At 40.2% G+C, this 15,480-nt stretch overlaps 1 protein-coding gene across 3 annotated transcripts; it reads left to right on the top strand.

Annotated features, from left to right (window-relative positions):
• Positions 1–10,109, top strand: RAD51 (RAD51 recombinase). Of its 3 annotated transcripts, none has more exons than XM_054970623.1 (10): positions 407–489; positions 2,728–2,835; positions 3,548–3,685; positions 4,099–4,216; positions 4,655–4,746; positions 5,650–5,744; positions 6,579–6,692; positions 8,568–8,697; positions 8,873–8,994; positions 9,183–10,109. In XM_054970623.1, the coding sequence occupies exons 2-10, from the start codon at positions 2,749–2,751 to the stop codon at positions 9,304–9,306; spliced, it is 1,020 nt and encodes a 339-aa protein (XP_054826598.1). In that variant the 5' UTR covers positions 407–489; positions 2,728–2,748; the 3' UTR covers positions 9,307–10,109. The 3 variants fall into 3 exon arrangements, with proteins under 3 accessions (XP_054826597.1, XP_054826598.1, XP_054826599.1); XM_054970624.1 differs by lacking the exon at positions 407–489 and adding an exon at positions 545–636; XM_054970622.1 differs by lacking the exon at positions 2,728–2,835 and having other exon boundaries at positions 1–489.
• The last annotated feature ends 5,371 nt before the right edge of the window (positions 10,110–15,480 follow it).

The raw sequence follows: 15,480 nt of genomic DNA on the forward strand, positions 1-15,480 counted from the left end.
TTGGCTTGCTTTAGCAGGGGGCGGCTGCCTCAGGGCGTGAAAATGCGCACGCAAGGGAAAGCGCCGGGTAGGGTTATTGACGTGCACACGGGTCATTGGCAGCCAGCTTATTTCGTCTGACCACCACACACTACCCACTGGCGTGTGTCTCTACATTCAGTGGGTGGACAGACACGGCGAGATGTTTTCTCCGGGCGGCCCTATTTGTTTACATTGCTGGAGGGCAGCCTTCTTCAGCGGAGACGAGACCTCAGCCAGCGTCATGAGGCGGGGCCATTCCAGTGACAGGAAACGGCCACCGCGCGCAGATCCTCCGGCGCGGAATAACACAGCGGCGCCACGACATTGCGCATGCACGGGGAGACCCTTCTTCAGCCACTCAGCGAGAGGCTGAGGCGTTGCTGCGTACATGCGTGGCTGTCACGTGAGGCAGTGGCGGGCCCTTCTGAAACGGTGACGGTGGCGCTCGTTGTCGGGGAAGCGTCGGAGGTGAGCTTGTGGCCGCTGCTCGGCCTCTTCCCCATTGCAGAAAAGGCGTCTGGGGAAGCAGGGAGGCGGGCCAGCCAGTTGCCCCCGGAGGGCCCGAGGAACAGGGCGTAGAGGCCGAGGCCCGCCGCCCAGAACTGGCATTCGGAGGTTTGTTGCCTCTGTGTGTGGAGGCTTCCTGCAGCTTCTGTGGCCGTCAGTGATTGATGGACCTCTTCTCCGTGCATCTGCCTAACCCTCCTTTAAAGCTATGTTAAAGTCTATGTTTGTTGCGATCACTACCTTCCCTGGCAGTGAATCCCATACCTCTTTACTCAACGAGTAATTAATCTGTTTCCTTTTGTCTGTTCGGAACCTATTTCCTAAAACTTTCGTTAGGTTTCCCTTCCCCCGCCCCGAGTTCTAATATTATGGGAGAGGTCAGCTTCCTCCACCCCATATATAACTATGTAAACTTCTGTTATGTTTCTCTTAGATGTCTTTTTCTAGACTGAAAAGTCCCAGTCTCTTCAAATTTTCCTCGTAGAAAAGATGCTGCAATCCCTTAATCATTTTGGTTGGCTTCCTTTATATTTTTCGCAGTGCTGCAGTGTCCTTTTAGAGATATGATGATTAAAGCTGTACACAGTATTCCAAATGAAGCAGTTCCATAGCTTTATGCAAGGCTATTTCAAAACTGGTCATTTTTTATTCAATCACTTTCCAAATAATTCCTAGTATAGAGTTTGCTTTAACCGTTGCTGCTGCACACTGGGTTGATGTCTTCATTGAGCTTTCTGCTACGAACCCCAAGATCTCTTTCAATCTCAGCCATCAGTAAATATTCAAAATTAGTGGGGAGGTTTGTTCCAGTGTATATCACCTTACATTTAGACACACTGAACTTCTTTTGCCATGTTGTTGCCTACCTACCCAGTTTTGAGAGATCCTCTTTACAATCTGCCTCGATTTTCACCATCCTGAATTATTTGGATACATCTGCAAATGTGGCCACTCCAAATCCTTAATGAACAAATTAAATTGCACTGCTCCTAATACCAATCCTTGTGGGGCCCCACTGCTTGCTTCTGTCCATTGTAAGAACTGTCCAGTGTTTAATCCACATGAGGACCAGTTCTCTTATCCCATAATTGCTAAGCTTAGGAGTTACCTTGTCCAAAGCCCTTTGGAAATCCAGTTATATGATGTCTACTGGATTGCCCTTACCCACATGCTTGTTAACCAGCCCACAGTAACTCCAAGAGATTGTTGAGGCGAGACTTCCCTTTACAGAAGCCATGTTGCTTTTCCTGCAGCAGACTTTGTTCCTCAATGTGCTTAATAATTCTTTAATAACAGTTTCTAGTAATTTACCAGAAACTGACATTAGGCTAACTGGCCTGTAATTTTTTGGATCCCCTCTGGACAGTTGTGGTGACACTTGCTATTTTCCAGAGGCCAATTTTAGCAACAAGTTGCATATGCTTATTGGTGGTCAACAGCTGGGGGAGGGGCAGCTGAAGGGGTGCCTACCTGCTGCCTCTCTCTTGAATCTGGTCATGATATAATACTTTATAAAATACGTGCCATCAGCCAGCCCAGCAAGGGGCTTTCAAGGCAAGTGAGAAACAGAGGTGGTTTGTCAGTGCCTTTCTCTGCAGAGTCTTTCTTGGTAGTTGCCCATCCAAATACTGATCCTGCTTAGCTGATGAGATCTGACAAGATCAGGCTATACCATGTCATCTTCCCACCCTCATAAAATATAGCTTCCCAGTAAAAAAAAATAGTTTTGACAGAGACCTCTGAAGGCCCTTTTTGGCATGTTTAAGTGACTAACAGAGCAATCCTAACTATTTGCATGTTTTAAAGCTCATTAGTTTCACTGGGATTAGAAAGGGGTAACTGCTGAGAGATACAAAATTCCAGTAGCACCTTAAAAACCAGTATTTTCCAATATAAGCTTTTGTGAGTCAAAGCTCACTTTATCAGATGCAAATCAGAATAAAGATCAATCAGACCTTATATCCAGGTCAGAAGGTGGGAGTGGTATCAAAAAGAAGGGATGGCACTGCATGAGAATGAGGTGTGTTACAAGCTCTGTAGTTCATGTAGTCTCTGTTCTGTACCCACTAGGTGGCTATAGCACTCCTCCAATATGGAGATGATACTTGCCCACCTTACAAGACTTGTTGATTACAACAAACGGCTGTGCTTTGAACATAGGGTAAATGGCAAGTGTTATTTACACTTCTTCCTTTGTAGGAACATTGAATACTTTGTGCGATGGCCATGCAAATGCAGTGTGATGAAAGTGCAGACTTGTCAACAGATGAAGGAAGCTTTGGTCCTCAACCCATTGCACGGCTAGAGGTATATCAAGATTTTCAGGGCTGCTTCATGCATTAACGTTTCTGTGTGTAGCATGTTCCTAATCCATGTGCATTTAGTGAGAAAAACATATGCACCACCATAAGCATGTTATAAAATATATCCTAGGGCTTAGGGTTGCTTCAGAAATTAAATTAGATGTCATACTAATTTTCAAGCATTACAGTAGTCACTTGATTTTTGTGAGAAACGAATTTCCTTATTCTAAAAGTTTTCAAGTTCCCATAATGGTGAGAATGTGTTTGAGATAAAGGGCATTCTTTTTTCTGCTCCTATTTTTACCAGTCTGTGAAGGAATAAAAATGGAGAAATGTTGGGTGAATTAACCTTAAATGCAATTTTTGCTGTTTAATACTTCAGTTATTAACAAGTGAAACCGTGTTTAAAAGATACTGTTTTATCATTAAGTAATAAGGAACATTCATTTCAATAACTTTCAATCTAATTCTTAAGGGGGGGACTAAGTTGTATATTATAATGTATTACACTGTTGACCAGGTGAACAATGAGGAGAACTTAATATCCTTTAATAGTATATTACATTCATAATATATACAGAAAAGTATATTCTTGAGCTGCTATCTTTTGCGTGGATTGAGATAGTAAGACTTCATGTTTGTCATATAATTGAAGAATCTCAGATTGAAGAGTTGCAAATGCTTCATACCCAATAACCATGTTTTCTGTTGCACAGCAATGTGGAATTAATGCAAATGATGTGAAGAAATTAGAAGAAGCTGGATTTCATACAGTTGAAGCTGTCGCTTATGCACCAAAGAAGGAATTGCTCAATATTAAAGGCATTAGTGAAGCTAAAGCTGACAAAATCTTGGTAATTATGCTTTAACGCTATTACAATGTTATGAAGGCTGATTCTGTATGTGCACTACTTCTTGCAAACTGTGCTCCATGAACTTTTTCAAGTAAGATTAGAAAATATTTAGAAATGTAAGTATCTTTTAACATTTTTCTCCAAGTATATTAGCAATCAAGGGGTAGGAAAACATAGCAAAGAACTGAAGTAGCACGCTTTTGTTGGTACTACTCTAGAGTATGATGGTGCACTTCTAATGGTTCATTGTCACTTCTGAAGTCAATGACAAAGATTCCTGTGATGTTGCATGTAGATGCTATATTATGACTTGTTTCAATAAATAAGTGCCATTTATTGCTCCCTGCAGATTTTCTTATTGCGAAAACAGGCTTTTTCTACCACTGTTTTTTTATTCTTCCCACCGCTCCCAGGCAGAAGCAGCAAAATTGGTTCCGATGGGCTTCACTACAGCAACAGAGTTTCATCAGCGGAGATCAGAGATTATTCAGATTACCACCGGGTCCAAAGAACTGGATAAGCTCCTTCAAGGTACAGCCCTTCATTTACAATTAGTTTGTGCTTGTATAACATTTCATTTATTAAATGCTTGCAGTTCTAATGACACAGACAAATACATGCAAAACTTTTATCACATAAATAGATTCAAAGTGCTAACATTAGGCAGGAATCTATTTTGAGCCCACACAGTCTTTAAAGTCCAGTAGCTAAGGTGAAAATCCTAGATCTTTTGTAAATGTATTTGCACAACTGGTTCATGAAAATAACTGTTCTTGTCACGTTTCATAGAAGAGGAACCTATTCAAAAATAACTACTGAGCAAAGGAGCACACAAATAATGTTGCATAGAGATTGTGCAGAAATAAGAAACCCATATGACCTCAAGATTCCAATGAACTGAAATGTGATATGTATCTGTTTTATAGATGATTTGTAACTTGAATTTAAAATTCACTGTTTCTTATTAAGGAGGAATAGAAACTGGGTCTATAACAGAGATGTTTGGAGAATTCCGCACAGGAAAGACTCAGTTGTGTCACACGCTGGCAGTAACCTGCCAGGTAAGTAGGTGAAACAGCTACTCAAATCAATACACCTGCTGAATGAGTTTCTTTTTTTTTTAATCAGGTATATCTTTTTATTCCAGTATATTGCAAACATCATCTGTGACGCAATATATTTGATAATTTGCATTCCAGAATGTCTTTTCTATTAATTTTTTAATGAGTTTCAACGAGTTTCTTAACAAAATAGGGTATCATCCCCATGATGCAAGAAAACTGTAGTTGTATAGACCCTTTGACACTGCTTTTCTGGTGCAAAGTATTACAGTCCCCCTGCTTCTTTACAGCTGCTGAGTATTGACCCAGACTGTAAAGCAGGGGACTCTCTAGCAGATCTTAAGTAATGGTGAGATCAAAGTCTATAACTGTTCTTAAAGTCTTACTAATAGACTCTTCATGTGCTAAAAGTTTGTTATGCTTTTCAGTGCCTTGACTGTTGTCATTTATAGCTATATATTTGAGGCTTTCCTCTCATTGTCATGTAGCTTTTTATATACTTCCCTTCATTTTCTTTCAGTTAAGCTGTTCTAAAAATAATCTTTGTTTTAAGGGCAGAAGCAAAGCAATCAGTCTTTAATTCTCTCCCAAATGTTTTAGAATAACATATTTAGCATCATTGTGTCTCAGAAACATCCAGGAAAAGTACACTGCACTAACACTGCATCTGATGCAGTAGACTCAAACCCACACAATTTTATGCCACAATAACATTGCTGGTTTTAAGAACTGCTACAGGACTTCCTTTTTGCTTCTGCCATAGACCAGCAGAGATACCCCTCTGAAATCTGTTCTGACTTTAAAAAATTTAGTTGCATTCACATTGCAAACAGACAATTAGGCTTATCTTTTCAAAGATCAAAGTACTTTTGTGACAATCTGGTGCTTTTTCCCATTTCATAGCTTCCAATTGATCGAGGTGGTGGTGAAGGGAAAGCCATGTACATTGACACAGAGGGCACCTTCCGCCCAGAGCGGTTGCTTGCTGTAGCTGAAAGGTCTGTAATTTTACCCCATGCTACTCCATAAAGCTGTGTTGAAACAGTGCCATCTACTGGTGACAAAACAAGTATATGCTAAGCCTTATTTATTTTTAAGTCGCTTGCATATTATTCATTTTAGTTAGCTGAAAGGTAAGATTAGTACAGAATTGTATAAGATGTGTATTTTTATAACACTGCCTGCACATGTGCAGTCCCATGTGTGCCTGCACAGAAGATCTCAGTGAACAACAGTTACAGGTAAGTGCAACTCTATTTTATATGTGATGATAAAAAACAGAACTAAATGCTGTGCTTGCTGCTTATCATAACCAAAGAAATGTTACCTTTTTTCTAATGCTCTGATATTTTTAAAACATGGTAAGCTGCTAATAGGTTGTGATAACATACTGATTACATTTAATTTATGGAGATTATTAATTTTGGGTTTCCTCTGAGATGCTATTAAGGACCTTAAAAACAGACAGGGTCAGAAAAATACAACAGCTTCATGGGTATATCTTTCTCTACAAGTATATTAAAGGATGAAATAGGACTATATTCCACTATTGCTACCCAAAGTGCAATCTCAGTTCTTTCTTTCATTTTTTGAAAAATGGACAGAAATAAAAATGTAAGAGTGTGCTTATATGGAGTTTAGCGACCACAATACTGTTAAACAGGAATAGAAGCTGCATCTTTCAAATCAACAGGAACAAGGTCTCAAAACATTGCTAGAAGAGGAAGGGGTAAGGCAGACAGAAGCAACATGGAACAAATCAGGCAAGGCATCAGACCTGACCAGATGCTCCTCCAAAAGTAGACTTGCCCATGTCTGCCTCATTTCCCTAGGTATGGCTTATCTGGAAGTGACGTGCTCGACAATGTGGCATATGCACGTGGTTTTAACACAGACCACCAGACACAGCTCCTATACCAAGCATCTGCTATGATGACAGAATCAAGGTAACAAGCGTAACGTGTTCAGAGGGGGCTGCATCCTTTAACAAAAGAATGCCGCTCTCTCTCTCTCTCTCTCTCTCTCCCCCTCCCCCCTCCCTCCCTCCAATTGTCAGCCAACTATATCTGTCTGTCTATCTATCTATCTAATTTTATGTGTGTGTTTGTATCATATATAGATATATATCTTTTTGTATATTTTCTCTAAAGATGATGGGGCAATAATAGTTCTTGGCTTTTTTCATTAGAGCAGTTCTGATGATATAACTGTAGGCAGCAACAGACTTTATGCCTCTCTTCAAAGAGATGTGTGTTAAATATATATGATGAACAAAAAAGTGGGTTGGATCCAGACAGACTTGTCAATCAGTCTCACTAAATTCCCTTCCAATCCCACAAACCTTCCAATCATGCAGGTTCTGTGATCCTCAGCAGAGTTTTTTGGAGGTCAAAAGGGACCCCTTCCATCCTTTTTCATCAACAAAAAAGCCAGCCGGATCCCACTCAGTGTTTCGGGTTTTTTTGTTGTCATGTTAAAAGTAAATGGGGTTGGAAGCCTAATACTTTATCTAAACTTATTTTAACAGATTACTGAGCACATTAGCCTCCTCTAGAACTTAATCCTATTCTGCATGAGGGATATCTTATGCGCTACAAACATAGGTTCATCTAGTTCAGCACTTGTGTTTTTCATGCTCTGATCTAGCCCTAGGATGATCTTATCATTTGAAAGAATGCTCAGATATAACAGGGCTATCCCACTAGAAGCACCCCTCCCTCTTACTGCTCAGATAATGTCACATGTGAACCACATGCTTCATGCTAACTTGATTCTTCACCCCCTCTGTGAAGGGAGGGGAGAATGCAAATAGAACACTGCGCGATTATATGATTTTGCAGAGCATAATATAGCTCACAAACCACATGTATGGAGGGACATTCATTCCACCTTGCAAAGCCCATTTCCAGGCCAAGAATGTATGAACCAGGCATAGACTAACCAGTTTCATATTCATGCTTTATTCGGCATCATAGCCACCATTCTACCATACATTATACCCAAGTAGACAGAAATACGTAGATAAACTGAAATTGCTTGATGTTGGTAAGTTCTATGCATGCTTTTGTATAATGCAGGAGTCTTTCCAGTCTCACAAAGAATATTGTATCCAAATGGTCTAGTGTCAAGTAAAAAGGGCCTACTGACAGGCAACAATTGTCAGAATAATAGAAGCAAAATGAATGATCTTAGAAAATACTTGTGGGGGATCAAATTCACATATAAAAATATAAACACAAAAATAAAATATTAATTTTGCCAGAATTCTGACAACAATAATGTCTGGGTTATAGCAAGATACTAATTGTGTAGAAAGTCACCTGTCATTTTGCCAGTAGACTACATTCCTTTCAAAAGTAAAACATATGTCTCGCTTGCATAGCATCCAACAAGCCGAGTTTGAAATATATATTCTCACCGCCTTTCAACAGCTATATCTTTTTTACGGGAAGAAAAATAGAGTTTTCAAGAACTGATATTGTATACCACTGGGAGTTTTTAACCAATCACAGTCTTACTACTTTAATTTATGATGAGGAGAGGTGATAGGGAGTCTGGGTTGCTTTATCAAGGACTGTCTGATAGTAGAATTTGACGGATGTTGAATCAAACCAATAGAAAAACAAAACAAGGGTCTCACTGACTGAACCTGCAAGCTTGGCAGAGTTCCACCTTGTGTGGCTTTGGGTAGAGACAACCTGAGTCTATCTTGGAGTATATTCTGTTGTCCTTCTTGTCTGTCTTTGACAAATGATTAGTAGTTCCATCTGAGGCCAAGAGCTGGAATGAACACAGTAATATATACATGCGATGTTTTGCAGATATGCTTTGCTGATAGTGGACAGTGCCACAGCCCTTTATAGGACTGATTATTCTGGCAGAGGTGAATTGTCAGCTAGACAAATGCATTTGGCCAGATTTCTGCGCATGCTTCTTCGACTTGCGGATGAGGTAAACTAATCTGACTGCATTTTTTTCTTTTCTTTTATTCCATTTGAAGTATTCTCCAGGTAGTCATAAAAATGAATGTGATTATGTCATATAAGTAGACTATGACAGATGGTCTAGGTCTCTTTTGATTTCTGGCAATGAAGTTGCAGTTAATTTTATGCCTCTCTTGTGACAGTTTGGTGTGGCAGTAGTGATTACAAACCAGGTAGTAGCTCAAGTAGATGGAGCAGCAATGTTTGCTGCAGATCCCAAGAAGCCTATTGGAGGGAACATCATTGCACATGCTTCAACCACCAGGTAAGATGAAAAAATGCTAGTTTTCATTGATATGGTTTTTCTTAGGTTCTAGTAGGTTATCTGATAGAGTGTGGGTAGGAAAGATGGTGATTAACATGCAGATAATAGGTATGAAGCCAACTGATTTTTTAAAACTTGAGATATAGGTGGTTCTAGTTCTAATATATGTTTTAATTGATTCTTTTTAGATTGTACCTGAGGAAAGGTCGAGGTGAAACAAGGATATGTAAAATCTATGATTCACCTTGTCTTCCTGAAGCAGAAGCTATGTTTGCTATTAATGCTGATGGAGTGGGAGATGCTAAAGACTGAGTAACCCAATGTGTTCATCTTACAAGAACAGACTAATCAAAAGTAGCTATTCTGCTGATGAGTCTTTTACTATAAGTCTTGTGACTACCATAGGAAGCTGTCATAAGGTAGGGGTACTCTGACTGAACATCTGATCCTCCTTGTTGGAGTTGCTGTAGTTAGCTTTAAAAAAGCTAACAGGACCTCTTGTTCTATTGACACACAACTCCTTCTGACACCTTTTGCTGTATTGAATCCTTAATGCTTTAGTGTGGCAGGAGCTCTGAGAAACACCTTACTTAGAAAGTGTGTGCAGGGCTGATGGATATATCAAGAGTGAAATACTGAACATTTGCCTAACTTTAATTAATGCTCTAAACTATGGGACATGTTTGGAAGAATGGCATGTTTAGAACTGGTAAAGTTGAATTTTTTTGTGGAGGCTCCTGTCTTAACTAATATTTTGTTTTTAAAATCTATTTAGCATTGGCTGAGAATCTGAGCAAAGAAGTTATGACAATAATTGATCATTCTGAAGTTCAAGCAGCTTCTAGTTCACATTAGAGACTATTTGGTTGAAACTGAGCAGAAAAGCTGTTTGAACTACAACTTCAGAACTGAAACTACTAGTTGAAATGTTTATTTTTCTAAATTAATTTGTTCTTTGCCTTATTCCAAAAAAGCTAGCCATTCTGTTATTCTTGTGATAAACAAAAATTGTAGCTGTCCTTCTGACAGCATTGGTGATGACATATCTTTTGCCTGTAAAAATTTCCAAGATGTCCTGATTGTGCTGATACTTAAGACTGATTAAATGAATATTATACCTATGTTTGTTGGCTGTGGAGATCTATACCTTTTTGTATTCATTACCAAATTGTCTCTGTTATGAAGAATAACCATGCAGTATAGATTAGCAAACTGTTTAGAGGACAAAATCTTCATTAATCTTCATTTTTAGTTCTTCAGCTTTGAGCAGGTATAGTGGACTTTGATCTCTCTGTAAGAAATGAAACTTTTTTGAATGGATGGATATTGAGTTTGATGCCTCCACAAAGTCTGTAAAAATACACAAAATTTGAATACTTGTGCATTTGGAACAGTGCTGTGAGACTGCTTCTAAACCCCCTTGCGCACACATAATGGTAACATACATACTGGGAGAAAACCAAAAATCACCATAGATGTACAATTTTGGGAAACGAAATGGTCAGATAAATAACAACAACAACAACATTCAATTTATATACCACCCTTCAGGACAACTTAACACCCACTCAGAGCGGTTTACAAAGTATGTCATTATTATCCCCACAGCAAAACACCCTGTGAGGTGGGTGGGGCTGAGAGAGCTCCTAGAAGCTCTGACTGACCCAAGGTCACCCAGCTGGTTTCAAGTGGAGAAGTTGGGAATCAAACCTGGTTCTCCAGATTAGAGTCCTGCACTCTTAACCACTACACCAAACTGGTAAAGCTCCTTTCAAGAATCTTTCAGTGCAATTCTATGCCGAATTGCACCAATCTAAGCCCACTGACTTCAGTGGGTTTAGACTAGAGTAATTTTGCACAGGACTGCACTGTTTCTCACTTGAACAATACCAACCTCATATCCAGCCACTAACATACATCAATTTCAGGGATTCTTCTTGGGAATCTAATGCAGGGTAGTTGATCTTGCACAAATATTACAAAGGTACTGCAATCTCCAGTGTATTCTAGGGCAAAGGAACTCAAGCCCAGGATGTACCGGTCCTGAAACTTGCGCTGCTCACAATTAAGGAGTGTGAAACAATATTCTCTAGTATTACCTGCTGAACGATTTCCATGCCAAGCATCTTAAGTTTATAAGTGGCCTATTTGTTCATATTGTCAGGTATGCACTGATTTTCCCATGCTGTAGACCTGGGATATCATGTAAAGTCTCTTGAAAGGAACAATGTTGTGGAAATAAACATGGTGTAACAGGATAGCATGCCGATACTACTTCTTAGGTGCAGAATATGCAGCTAGCTCAAAAGGTGTCTCACCTGATGACCAATACACATGCAAGGCACATGCAGACAATTATGGGGCCAATGGCAACAGTGCTGGCTCTGTACCAGTATTATTCCTACTTTCCCAAAGTGGCTTAGAAGTAGGGTTTTTTTCCAGAGGGGGAATCTGGTGCATAATGGCACTTCCTGCCTGGCTGTGAATAGAGGTTACAAAATATGCCAGTGGTGATGGGTGGACTGGCCTTAGCAGGAAAGTTTATGGAGGCCACTGGCAACTTGGCACCAGCAACAAAACATCCACTTGGTTCAAACCTGGCCCACAGTAGAAATAACTGTACCCATTCTTGTAGTTGCTGCAGCCTAGGTCAAACTGACACTGCAGGGGCCCCTTGATTCAGCTTGCTCCAAGATTATTAACAACCCAGTCCACCCTTCAAGGTAGTGTTTGTTTTTTATGTGGCGGACCACATAGTCAACCTGATTGTACTAAACTATAAATTGAACCCTAGATCTGGACTCATTATCAAAACTTTCGACAATACACCTGGGTGATGCCAGTTGTATTGCTGTAGGAGTTCTCAAGGACTAGCAGGGGGAAATGAAAAAAGTCTGAAGCACTTGGACAAATTAAAACTTCATTCTTTGTGAATGAATTTTGTTTGTGCTCCGTTCCTCTTGAGAGTTATTTGACAGCTGGAAGGCAGAGAAGGCATTCTGCTTAGACTGACCCAAACTGTTTTGGGACACTGGTTTAGTTACTAGTCACGAACATCCTGCTGCCACTCTTTGGAGTTCTGTCACATCTGCTGTACATATCCTGGAGAGTTGGCAGCACCAACGACTGTGCAATTAGCATGTTGTACGCAAATTAAAATGCTGCCTAATATACGTGCAATGTGGATGAACCACTGGGCCAGAGGAACTGAGCCAGACTCCCAGTTGGAGGAACAAACGAGTTATTTTGCATTGTTGAGAAATCTGTTTTCTCATTCCTAGAAAAGAAAACCCACATCTTCTTACAAGTTTGCGGGCAAAGAGTTGGCTAGAGTTGCCACTGTGTGTGGTCAGTGAAGTCTAGTTCTCTGCCTAGCTTTCAGAAGCATATGTTAATTTTTTCCATATGTGGGCTTAATTGGTGTAAATATAGAGGATATGCTAAGACATGCCATCTTTTTAAATTTTGCCAATAATGTGCTATAATCAGTTGCTGAACATTTGTGCATTATGTTTACAGACATGGATATTAATTTACTGGAGCTGAGGGGGGGAGACTTCTGGCCAGCGGCACCCCAGGCCATTTGGCTTGGATCACAGGGCCAGTTCTCTCCTCAGATAACCGAGGCAAGCCCCTGATTTGCTGGCAATGCTGCTAAGTCTAGTGTCAAGTTTGTAATACAGTTCTGTGCATCATCTCTTTTGGCCGTTGTCATCGTTATGTGTCACTCTGAGCATATATACGAAAAAGTGTCATTTAAATATTCTACTAAACTTTGTTTTTCTTGCCTGTGGTAGGGTAGGAATATAATAAGGGCATGATATCTGCCTCAGACAGCACTAGAGAGAGCTTTAAAACTTGTGGTGTTGTGTTTTAGCTGCCAGAGACAGGGCAGAGTTAAAGTCAGACTTTCCCCATTTTCCTCCTGTATGGGCAGAGTATTAGAAGCATGCATCTGACGAAGAGAGCTGTGGCCCTCGAAAGCTTATGCTACAATAAAGTTGGATAGTCTTAAAGGTGCTACTGGACTCTTTCCTATTTTGCTACTGTAGACTAACACGGCTAACTCCTCTGGATCTTGGAAGCAATCAGACAGCCTATGCACAATCCCACCACGCTTTCTTGAACAAGCTCCACTGAAACGAATGAGAGTTGTGCAAAAGCACTAATATGCTCACAGATCACCTCTTTGCAAAAGAAACTCCCTATTGATGATTGGTCTTTAAATATATTTTTGCATTTGTGGCCCACCCATCTTAAAGACAGAGTAATTATTTTAAATGTGGGCATACGTATACTAAAATATAACAGTAAAACTTCACTTGTATTCATTTAATCCTGGCTACCAAAAGCCAATCTGAAACTTAGAAAAAGTTTTCTGATTTGCTCAGCAAATTTCTAAACAAAGGGAGTTCCCTAGTTGTGGTACCACAAGTGATTCTCATCATAAATGCCGTGGTCTAATTACACATAGGTGACGTGTATATGTACGCGTAAGAAGCAGCAAAATTTGCAAGATGGATTATCTAGCAACATTTCAGCATAAATCCGGTGCTTTGGAAATAGGGTTGGCTCCTCTATGAGCCTGCTGTTCCTCCATCAGCCCCTTGTGATCTTGAAAAGGTGGGGGGAAGGAGATCTTGTCGACGACATGCTGCATGGCAGGAGGGAGAGCAGGTGAAATCACCCCAGCTCCCTTTTCTGTGAGCAGGAAGCTCACAAGCTGGAGCCAATGTTCTTAATAAATACTGTTAACACTGGTGGTCTCACTTTTTAGTGATCAGTGTTTTTTGGTAAATTGGGCTGAGAGCCAGTGCCTTTCCTAGTGCACATAGCTAAGTAGTGATTTGAATGTGGGTTTCACATATCCAGACGCTAGCCTCAGCTCCAGACACATTTGTAAATTTAATTACTTTCAGAGCAGGTCAGGATCTATAAGAGCCTTCCACAGCTACGATGTTGGTCCTGAAAATTCACGGCTTCCTTGGGTCTCTGCATCATATGTTCATAATGAACTAAATCAGTCATACAGAAGGAATCATTAAAGATGTTTCCAGTACCAGGTGGTTCCTAGAAACTTGAGGCAGCTTTCCCTTGAATCCTTTGCCGCCTCTCTTCTCTTGCAGATGGAAAGCAAAGAGTTAAGTGGAGCCTGTCACAAGGTGGAAGCCGGCTGGAAGGGAGAAGGAAGGCAGTCACGCAATGAAAACAGTGCTGGCTCCAAGGGGGCAGGGTTCTCACGCATTGCCGTGTAACCATGTCATCTATCTTGTCATGGTCCAGGCCCTCCTGTCAGCATTAATCCACACCGACAGTGGATTAATCTCCTCCTCACACACACTCCGCTCCCAAGGGTGAGATGGGGATGGGGGGGAGTCTGTTCCTCAGCCAAGAAGCCTCCGTTCTTCTGGCTCACACCCATCTTGAAATAACAGCTAGTTATGGAGAGCAGTGATTATGTCTCAATTTTGCACGCCAGAAGGAACTTTTAAATTTCAATTCCTTTTCATTGGCAAGACATCCTGACGGCTCAGCCTCCCTCTCCACCAGCACAAAAACACATTCTGAGGGGGATTTTGTTACAGAAATGGAAGGCCAGGAAGTTACCAACTTAAGAAAACCCACTTTGTGTTATTCTCTGAACTTTACATATAAGGTGAAAGGTGATCAGAGTAATTCAGGGTAGTGTTCAGGCAAAGCACTTATGTAACCTTTGTCCAGTGATTTAAGCTGGCATCTACACAAGGCACCTCTTCAAAAGCACAGAAAATAACAGGTTGGAAAGGAACTTAAAGCAGAAACCTGAGTATAGCAACTTGGTAACATTTTATATTCAAGTCTCCCATTAAATATGAGTTTATGAAGTTTGAACGAGTTTGGAAAACAGGTCTGAAAACATGAAACCCTAATGCAAGTATGTATTATAGTTTAACTATGAAGCCCTATAAACCTGTTCTCATGTAACAATGAAATACATTTTTCCATCCTCCTCCTCCTCAAAATCCTCTTATGACTCTATTTAATACTGGCCATGTTTGGTATTGGGCAAATTAAAAATATTCAGTCTTCAGAAAATGACATGCAATGCTAGTTTGTTTGACTGTGTGGAAAAGCAGACATTGCAGCAGCAAATAGTATCTGACATCTCGAATTCTGCATATAGTTAGAACTACAGTAGAAATGAATAGTTAACAGCTATTAATTTGAAGTTTAAAATACTGATTTTTAAAAAAAATTCAGCATTTTCACTTTTGCTCCATTCTTATTTAGAGTCTTTTAAACTGGCCTTTCTCTGAAACTGGACTCAGGGTAGATTACAATGACTGTAAAACATCATAAGCTAAAAATAGGTCTTGCTGATAGCCAAAGGTATATACCAGCTAATCTAAAGGTTTTCCATCCATCTCTTCATTTAATACCACTTTAAAATAGCTAACTAAAGTTCTTGGTAGCCAAAAAACTCATATAGCATTGGTTTGTTACACT

This window comes from Eublepharis macularius, chromosome 2 (genome assembly GCF_028583425.1).
Source record: "Eublepharis macularius isolate TG4126 chromosome 2, MPM_Emac_v1.0, whole genome shotgun sequence".
Taxonomy (NCBI): Eukaryota; Metazoa; Chordata; class Lepidosauria; order Squamata; family Eublepharidae; genus Eublepharis; species Eublepharis macularius.